The sequence below is a fragment of the Trichosurus vulpecula genome, chromosome 2 (genome assembly GCF_011100635.1).
Source record: "Trichosurus vulpecula isolate mTriVul1 chromosome 2, mTriVul1.pri, whole genome shotgun sequence".
In the NCBI taxonomy this organism is placed as follows: Eukaryota; Metazoa; Chordata; class Mammalia; order Diprotodontia; family Phalangeridae; genus Trichosurus; species Trichosurus vulpecula.
The window spans coordinates 13,339,481-13,349,944 of NC_050574.1; the positions used below are offsets into that span (position 1 = coordinate 13,339,481).

The window sequence follows — 10,464 nt, forward strand, 5'->3', positions numbered from 1 at the left end:
TTGATAAAATGGAAAGAAAAAAATAACTGAAGGTGTTTTTCTTTATAATTCACTACTTCACAGGCAGTATTAGAGACTAAGGATATGTTAGAAGGAGGGAAAAGAAAGGAAGGATAAAGTATTTGGAGCCAGTGCTGATTAATTTTAGGTAGACAAGACAAGGAGTGTTTAAAAGAAGCAAAAATTTGGGAGAGATCTCATAAACCAATTGATCAAAGACTTAGAGGTTAATAGGAACTTAGAGGTCATTGAGTTTAACCTCATAATTTTAAAGTGGAGGATACTGGTGTAGGGCGTTTAAATGTCTTGTGCAAGGTCATAAATCTCATAAGTACCTGAGGTGGGATTCAAGTCCAGCTTTTCCAGACAAGAAATCTAGTGTTCTGACCACTATGCCAGTCTATCTGATTCATACATTGGAAACCCTGCCAACTAGGAGAATTCAAGTCCTTACTCTCTGAAGTTTCCAGACCTTTGAATCACTGAACAAGAAAATTCTTGTGGGGAATGATTGGAAGCAGTTGATTTGCTGTCTCAAAAAAGGGTCTTTGTGTAAAATCCAATGCCTATTAAGAGGTTGAAGAAACTCAGATTTTATATTAAGTAATATTTTATGAAAAGTATGGTTTTATCTATCCCTTATTTTCAAATATTTTCTGCTCAAAGACCCACAGCTACTCTGATTTACATAGCTTTATGTATCACCTAATAATATCTCTCATGCAAAAAATACCTCCTTCTTTAAAATGAGTATTAGAAAATACTCAGAATTATAATAAAGACCATGATTTCTTCAGTCACATAATGTGTTAGAGGAAATTCAGTTAATGTTATACATTTATCCAAGTAAAATATCCAATTATCAGGGGATGATTTCCATAGCTGCTGGTTAGGAGAGATGATGGGGAAAAGTTAATGAACAGAAAAGGTTGAGAAAAAGGAGGAAATTGGATAAACATGGAGAGGAAGAGATGTATAAAGACCAGGCAGATTTGAACACCCTCTTGTTGATTCATGAAAACATAGCACATAAACACAATAATTTACAGACCCATAAAATACATGCCCACACAAAGCAGAGAGCAATGGCATCCTTATCCACTGAATTAAAAAGGAACATTCTCCCTCACACAGACACACAGACACACAAACATCTCTCCTGCTCATGGTATTTTATGCCTATTCTTGCCTCAGTGCTTTCAGCAACAGGACACTTCAGGCTCCAAGCCTTCCTCCTTTCCTTCTATAAAAGAAAATCACCATCATATAAATATGTGTAGGTGCCACAATTTTGCATACATATACTGTAACAAAGAACTGAATATGGACCACCATTTCTCAAAAAAAATCCAGATGTTAATATGGAATTACCAGACCTTTCAAAGAAAATAAAATCAGAGGCATGAATAGAGAATCAGGGGGACAGATCAGGGACCTAAAGGCTGGCCATGTGACCCTCGACTTGACTTCTAGCCTTACACTTCTATAGGAAAACTGAAGAGATAAGGAGTAAGGAACATTTAAAGATGCTAAGTAAACAGAAAAAGTGACCAAATGTTATTTTTCCTTATTTTCTCAGTGAATGATGAGATAAGAAAGGAAAAGAAGAACGGGAAGCACAGAGAAAAACTACAAAGGAGTTGAGAGGGAGAGAGAAGCCCACACAAATCACTCTCTGACAGGGAGACAGAAGAAATCATAACTTCTGCCTACAAATGATCCCACACTTTACACTGTCCCAAATACTGCACTATGTACAAACATTGCCCAGGATACCTGTCAACATAGGTTCTCCTATTTCATCTGTCAGGGAAAGGAAGTCTATGTAGATGAGCCTACACCGTTTTTGAATCAGTCACATTTTGAGAATGAGCACTCGTTGGCTGATCTCAAAATGTCTCATTCCAATAAAGCAATCCTTCCTGTGTCCCCCAGCACATCTCTAACAAAGGAGACTGGGTATTACTGCTCTCCTGTACAAAGCTTCCATCTTAATACTGGGGAGCCCAAGAGAGTGGAACCCTATATCCTTCTTACCTTTAATAATTCTACCTTTAAACTCACCTTCACTTCTATATAAAATGAGCAGTGATACCTACTTCCAAGTGTTTCGGTCTCATCTCAATACCAGTCCCTTTCCAGGATTTTCATAAACTATTTTGCCATTATCGGTATCCTTCTTGCAGAAAGAAACAATATTATTTAAAGTTACTAATACACACATGAGAACTGAGTACTCAGTCCTTATCTCTCCCTGTACAAAACCGCTCAGACTTAATAACAGTTTGCAATCTCGTATAAATATCCTTGCTTTTTTCATACTTCCTCATTATATACTATATATTATAACCGGCAATTGCTTGCAATTGGATCACAATTAAATGACAGACTTTTCTCTATGAGTCAACCTCCTTCTGACTATAATGGTTTAGATAGTAATAGAAATAATATGTATCCCCGGCCTTTAGAGGCAGCTAGGTGAAACAGTGGCTTGAATGCCAAGCCTGGAGTCAAGAAGACCTGAGTTCAAATCTGCCTTCAGATACGTACTGATGGTATGATCGTGGGCAAGTCACTTAGCCCTGTTTGCTTCAGTTTCTTCATCTGTAAAATGACCTGGAGGAAATGGCAGATCACTCTGTATCTTTGTGAATAAAACTCCAAATGGGGTAACAAAAAGTTGGACATGACTGAAATGACTGAACAATAAAATTTTGTGAGATGTGGGGCTTTTTAAAAAGTATTATCTAAATCAACATAGAATATATAATACTTGTTGGAAAAAATGGCTAAGGCACTGGTGATTCTGACATTATTGAAGAAGAACTCAGACCAGAAAATGAAAATCTCCAAAATTCCTAGAGTGAGAAAAAGAAAACTCCTAAAGTCTCTATGCCAAGTATTCAGAAATTAGGGTTATAAATTCCTAGAGTGACATTGGCAAATTAGGGTCGTTCACTTCAAGCTTCCTCAAGGTCTAGTTATCTTTGCTCCATTCTCCCAGCATGGGCTGTACTAGTATACCATATGGATGTCATTGTGTGTGAATCTAATGAGAAATTGAATTCATTCCCATGAAATGGAAAGTCAGCAAAGTGTATGATCTGATAATTGTAACAACAATCTGGCTAGCAACTGCTGTTGGGGTATAGGACTCAACAAGACCAGCAACAAGAGCTGCCAGCACAGGTTCTTTGATCTGCTTTACTAAGGAAAGTAACTTTAAGGGGTTAACAATCTCACTTTAATCACACATACATATATCATTCTCTTAGTTCAGGGGAAAAAGCCAGCACCCTGAACTTCAGAGGAAATACAAACAAATTACAAACATACATTATATAAACAGAGCAAATAAACAAGAATTATCAGACAAGTCTCTTATCTGTCTGAACAAATCTACAATAGTTCCCAGAGAAGAACCGATGGGTCTGGGTTAGCAAAGCTGGGAGGAGGGGACAGTTACAACAGCTTGTCCACAGTCTCAACACTCCTTCCATGAGTGAGCCCCCAAAGGAAAAATGCCAACCTCTGAATTTATATACCCTGCTCAGCATCAAAGGGTGTCACAATATGCAACTCAAACCTACGTGACCCAAGAGCTTCTGCCATCACAAATATGTGACTCAAATCCATGTAAACTAGGCTTTCCCTTGAGGTAAGGGGGTCATCAAAGACTCCTGATTTAATCAAAGAAACATAGGCCTAACTCATCAATGGCACTTGATTAAATAAGTGCTCCAAAAGAGAAAACAGTAAAAAAAAAGCCCCACCCTAATTACTGTAATGATAATACAGGATGGGGGATGCCATTTACTGAAACCCAATTGGTATTTGAAGGCAGGCATATGACTCCATTATTGGGTCTGTTCACCTGATATTTGCATCATTAATTCACTCACTAATATCATTAACTTGTTTAGGGGAAGGAACTATATGGGCTGTGGCTTTGACTTCCCAGTGCTTACCTAGTGCTTTGCACGTGCGAGATGCTTAAGAACTATTTTTGAAATTGAGTTGGATTTACTCCACGAACATTTAATAAGCACCTAATATGGGCAACACATTGTGCTGGACTCTTTCATCCGTAAATAAGAAAAAATAAAAAGAAGATATGGAATATGTTACAGGGTTTTTTTTTGTTTCAGTTGGTGTCACACCTTAAACATCAGTACCTGTAGCAATAATCACTCCCAATAGAGATAAGCAAAAAGAGGGGATATTGCTTAGGAGGAGAGAAGGTTAATATCATTTCCTTGTGTTCACCTTTCACCTGTGGTCACAGGGATCACATCCTATAATCTTTTGATTTCAACACTAACAGGATGATTCATACCTGAGAAACTACAAAGAACTTTGTTCTGGGAAATATAGACAGAATCTTCTAATTTTTCTCATCCTAGAGCCCTCTGCTGCAGAGATGAGGAATGCCAAAGGACCCTTCTCCTAATCTGTTTCTGTCTCTCCTTCCCTCCCTCCATCCTTCCCTTTCTCTCTCTCCCATTCTCTCTCTCCTCTCTCTCTCTCTCTCTCTCTCTCTCTCTCTCTCTCTCTCTCTCTCTCTCTCTCTCTCTCTCTGTCACTGTTTCTCCCTTTTCCTTCTCTTTCTATTTTTGTCTCTGCCCTTGTGTCTCTCTATCTCTATTTCTATCTTTCTGTGTCTCTGTCTCTGTCTTTATCTGTCTGTCTGTCTGTCTCTCTCTCTCTCTCTCACACACACACACACACACACAGACACACACACACACACACACAGAGAGAGGAAATACTGAGATAATGTAAAATAAAATGAATGACAATCAAAGACAAAGACATCAGTACAGATTTTAGTGAGGTCCCCGGGCTCTGTCAGCACCCTTCAGAATCACCAGGAAGAAAAGCAACTCTTTAAAGTATGGCAACACAGCCACTTACTGAAAATTATTACAAGTCTTTTGAGGATTTTCCAAGCCTGTGAAACAGTTCACTTCAACTGAATACATGGAGAAAAATCCCCCAATAATCAGGTCCCCATCTCTGAAGAAGTCATGACTGATTTGTTGGAAGCAGGAGAGCATGTCTGTCCTGAACACAGAGAGAAGCAGATACAGGAGCAGTGATGTGAAAAGAAGGGAAAGCATCATGATAATGGATCCTGAATAACAAGCAAGTTGTTAGGTCCTGAGTCTGTGAGGAGCTGAGGAATAGGCAGGTCTCAGGAGATAATGGCTGTTTTATTGATGTTCCAATAGAAATGCTCCCTGGCATAAGAAAAATGTCTGTAATCCCTGCCTCAAGTCTTGCCTGTCCCTGACACCTGAGAGAACACAAGAGAATGTGGATCAGGTCCACGTCAAGGACAAGGACAACCCTGGAGGAACAGAAGGCTATCCATGGAGGTTTTAAAGGTGACTCTCAGTGCTCTTGTTATTGGGATAGCTGGGATTCCACCCCTTTCAGCCTTCAGTCCACACAGACAGATCTTTGCATGGAGGGCCTCTGGGGACCATCTTTGCCTGAAGTCTCTGCACCTGTGTTCCTGAGTCCAAGCAAAATATAAAAATAGAGAAGTTTGTTTAGGAAGCTCCTTCCCTTTTCTCAGGCCCAGGGGGAAAATGAGGTCTGGCACCTTCAGGGACCCCTCTTCTGCTGCAGAAACCTGTGTATGCCTTAGTAGTATCCCTGCAGTCAAGCTGAGTGAGGGTGTCAGGAGTGACATCTGGCAGTCTGAGGGAGCTGATTCCTGGAATGGCAGATAATGAGGCAGGAAGAAGTGACAAGGGGTAGCAAGGTCAGAAAGTGAAGTGATAACGATAGTGCCTGCAGTCTGCCAGGCCTGTGGCTCTGCTCTCCATAATTTATGGCACCATGATCAGGGCAGCACAGGCCTCCCTCAGACACACATAGAATAATTCCTCTGCAGACTTTGTCCTTGGGTGTGGAAGGGACACAAGTTCTGTCTCCAAGCACTATGGGGTTTACATGCAGACACAGGAGTTCAAGTACCACTGACCAAGCTGTGGCCATTCTCAAAGAAGCCAGGGGTGGATAAGGTTTGTTTCCAAAACCAAAAGGAGCTGGCTAAGTAAAAGCAAGAGCCAAACAAATTCTTTTCCCTCAACCTAATGGTTAATCTTCTTCCCTGCATCATTATTGATAGAAATTGGAAGAGAATTTCTGTATAGTTAATAATATGATAATAATAAATAATAGTATACTAATGATGTGGTAACCACTATAAGAAAAACCATCTTTATCTCCCTGTTGCCTACTGATTAAAGTATAAATTCATAACCTAGCATTTGAGGCAATTCACAAACTTGATCCCATCTATATTTCTAGGCCCACTTTATATAAGATATTTTCCCATAATTGAATTAGTCACCTAGCATTATTCTTGTCTTCTTTTCCACCACCACTATAGTTTTGGCCACGCTCTAACACTTGTCTGCCATAGACTCTTTGCATCTACCTTCACCTGTAAGAAGTAAGAAGTCTCCCTCCCCCTCTTCCTCTCCCTTTCCCTCTCCCTCTCCCTCTACCTCCTCAGCCCAAAGGAAGTATTTTGATGGCTGAAGGCTGCCTCCTTGACTTGGGGTTTACTGGCTAGATTTCTTTTTCAAAAACCAAGCCTTAAACCCAGTTCACTCTGGACCTCATACATGGGACAATAGGTCCCTGCCCTCCTAGCACAGAGTAAATGTAAATACTAAATAGTAACTGTTTCTCTTTTGGCCAGGAACCCTGAGTGTCTTCCCTTCCCAGTTTGATTTTTTTTCTTTTTTGAGTTTTAATTAAACAGGCCATCCCTTGATTAACTTCTTACAGAGGCTTATTTACTGAATGGCCATTATCTCCCTCAAAGTGAGAATCTGAAAAGATGCCTGAAAGGACCAGTGCATCCTGGGCCATCTCCAGTCATCCTGGTGAATATCAAGCCACTGTACCCAGATGGCTCTGGAGGAAAAAGTGAGGCTAGTGACCTTGCACAGCCCTTCCTCACTCAAATCAAAGTCAACTGCAAGTCATGTCATCATTTCCCTGATGTCATGGTCCTCTTCAAGAAAGAAGTACAAACACAGCAACAACAACTATCCCTTATTAGCACTCAGCCTAAAAAGCCTCAGGTTTGGGTCACTCCCACTTTCACTCCTACAAACATACTGCTAAAAGAAGGTGGACACCATCACAAAACTGTGCTGACCGGGCTCATTACAAATTTGTTGTATTATCTTACTGCTGAGTTCTTTTTATAATTTTTGTAATCTGGTTATAATCCCTTAATTAATTCACTACTCCACTTACCAAAGTGGCTCTTCTAAATCTTTTGATCTCTCCTCAAACCTTCCATGGCTCCCTTTCTCACTGTCCTCTCAGCCTGGCCTCAAATTTAATGGAAAAAAAATTGAGGTCATTTGCCAAAAGCTCTCTCCTGTCCCTTTCCTCACCTTACAACCCCTACATTCCTTCTGCCTTTCATCCGTGTCTCACATAATGATGTGGCCCTTCTCCTTGTCAAGGCAAACCCCTCTATATGCACAAGTGGTCCCATTTTATCTTGCATTCTCCAGAAGATTTCCCCTCTATCATCCCCACTCCCTCACTTCTCTTCAATTCTTCCATGTCTACTAGCTACTTCCCTACTGGCTACAAACATGCCCAAGTCTTCCCCATCCTCAAAAACCTTCACTCAATCCATCCATTCCCTCTAGCATGTATTCTACATCTCTCCAAACTTCTTGAGAAGGTTACTTACAATCAATGCCTCCACTTTCTTTCCTCATACTCTCTTCCTGACTCTCTACAAATTGGCTTCTAACCTTGTCATTCAATTGAAAATGTTCTCTAGAAAGTTACTAATTGTCTACTAATTGCCAGATCTAATGGTCTTTCCTCAATCCTCATCCTTTTTGATCTCTCTGTAGCATTTGACACTGTCGATCACCCCATTCTTGATACTCTTTTCTCTAGGTTTTCATGGGCTTACTCTATCCTGGTTTTCCTCTTGCCTTATATGGTGGTTCCTTCTCAGTTTCCTTTACTGGGTCTTCACCCAGGCTGTAGTTAGCCTGATACCCTTTGGCCACTGATTTTTGTTGGTGCTTATCAGTGGAACTCAGCTTTTCTGCTGTTTCCTGTGGGTTTTTCTTAAGGGGATAAGATGTCACCATGATGGGCATGGCTAACTGATGGATCATTCCAAAGCTGAGTGGCTCTTTGCTGGGCATGACATCTCCATTATTCTTTAATACCTACATTGTGATCTCTCAGTTGGTCCCTTACTCTCTGCTGTTGTCTTCTTGTTTTCTGCTTCTGCCTTCTTGTCTTCTGCTTCTGTTTTGAGCTGAGGTTCTATTCCTTATCTATTTCAGGAAGATTGGCTTCTACCAGCTGTCTTTTAGGTTAGAAACAGAGTCTAAGCTTTAGTTTTTTTTTGAAAGGCAAGGCCTCCACATACCCAAAGGGGAAGATACAAAAGGAGAAAATGACTTTCAAATTCTTTAAGCAGAGTGAAATCTGTCTATTCCCAAGCTTATAGCCTCCAGGGAACAAAGAACAACCATTGTTTAATTAGAACCTAAATAAATTTAATTTACTTTTTGAGCTTGGTTCCATTTGTTAAAAAGATAAACATCTTAGTACTGAGAGAACTGTGGGAATTGTGTGAACCAAACTGACTCCATATTGTAAAACTGACTCTATTTTGAGACCTATTTTTACTTTTCCTATAAATTCTACCTGCTTGCTAATTGTGGGAACTGAGTGACATCCTGTTTCACATTTGGAAAAATTCACCTGCTCCTTCTTCTCCCTTGTAACTCTTGAAGCTCACTCATCCCTTACCCAACTTGGAAAGCCCCTAATCTTTCCTTCATTTAGAAATCAGATCACTCAATCTTATGTCCTTGTTTATATCCTGTTAATTGTTTTCTTTACATGCATAAAAATCTGTCTCCTCTGTATCCAGAGTCCATTGCTAAGCTAAGGAGGCCTGGTCCTGATTTGTTATGCTGTTGACATGTTTCACTTAATAAATCAATATGCTCAGAAGCTCAAACCTTTTTTCCCTCAGTTATTTCATCTTTCACCCGCCACAGCACCAAGATTCTCTCTGGGAGTTAGATAGTCCTTGTAACACCTGTGTAAATCTTTTTGGGGAATCTTGTACCACCCAAACTCCTTTCAGAATCTCTCTGACAGAGAAACTCCACAGAGCTTTCAGGCATCTGAGACATTGTGACTTCCTCCAGACTCTCAAGATACTATATTGAATGTCATGTAAATTAATGGGTTGGGGAAGAAAACCACAAATATTAGGTTAGGCTTCGACAAAACTATTCCTCTGAACTTCAAATTCTTTGTTCCAAATTCCTCTTTCATATTGAAGTAATAGCCAGTAACTAGGTCCTAAGCTTTGAGCCACCCCTAAATTAAACGTAGATATTCTTTGAATTTTTTTCTTTGATTTCCTTTTTTGTGTCACACCAGACTGAAGATGAAGGACAGAGAACTAACACATACAGACAAGGAAAGCAGTAATGCTGAAGGACTCAATTCCCAGTACCTGAAAGGGATTTAGCTATTAAGGCAATGGCCAAAATATGGTTGGTTGTTTTCCTTCCTTCTTGAGGAGGACCAAAATGGCATCACTATGCTTGAGTCAAGATTCACTGTGTCTGACTGTGGCTGATCAGGCCAATATGGATTCAGAATGCTCTACCACTGGTTGGGCACAAATAGTCCATGTGAACATTTTGGGGTGGATACTCCAAACTTGTGCATCCTGCATTTCCTTTGAGCTCTTTCAATTCTGCTTTGCTCATAGAGTACAGCACCTTCTCTGATGTAGGAACACCATGCTGAGTGGTCTTGTGCCAATGTCTCTCATGTCACACAATCAGTTCCAAAGTTCTTAAGAGAGGTCTTGAGAGTGTCCTTGTATAGTTTCTTCTGACCATCATGTGAACACTTGCCCTGTGTGAGTTCTTCATAAAACAGTCTTTTTGGCAAGCATACATTTTGTATTTGAACAATATGGCCAACCCATTGGAGTTGCACTCTCTGAAGTAGAATTTGAATACTTGGCAGTTTAGTTCAAGTAAGGACCTCGGTGTCTGGTACCTTATCCTGCCAGATGTTCTTCAGGATCTTCCTAAGACAATTCAAATGGAAACAACTCAGTTTCCTGGCATGACACTGGTAGACTGTTCAGGTTTCACAATAATGAGGTCAGCATCACAGCTCTGTAGACCTTCAGTTTGGTGATCAGTCTAATACCTCTTCTCTCCCATACTATCCTTTAGAGCCTCCCAAACACTGAGCTAGCTCTGGCAATGCATGCATCAACCTCAGTATCAATGTGTACATCCCTGGAAAGTATACTACCAAGGTAAGTGAATTTATCCACAGCATTCAAAACTTCTCCATTTGCTGTATCTGATGGTTCCATGTATAGATGGTGTGGTTGTGGCTGATGGAATACTG

The 10,464-nt window shown here is 40.2% G+C and overlaps 1 protein-coding gene across 1 annotated transcript in view; it reads right to left on the bottom strand.

Moving 5' to 3' along the window:
- Nucleotides 1-5,012, bottom strand: part of LOC118836258 (vomeronasal type-2 receptor 26-like) — a 43,343-nt gene extending 38,331 nt beyond the window's left edge. Inside the window, exon 1 of the mRNA XM_036743592.1 lies at nucleotides 4,915-5,012. Within this exon, the coding sequence (XP_036599487.1) occupies nucleotides 4,915-4,982 (68 nt within the window). The 5' untranslated portion in view covers nucleotides 4,983-5,012. The remainder of the gene's footprint in view (nucleotides 1-4,914) is intronic.
- Nucleotides 5,013-10,464: the final 5,452 nt, after the last annotated feature.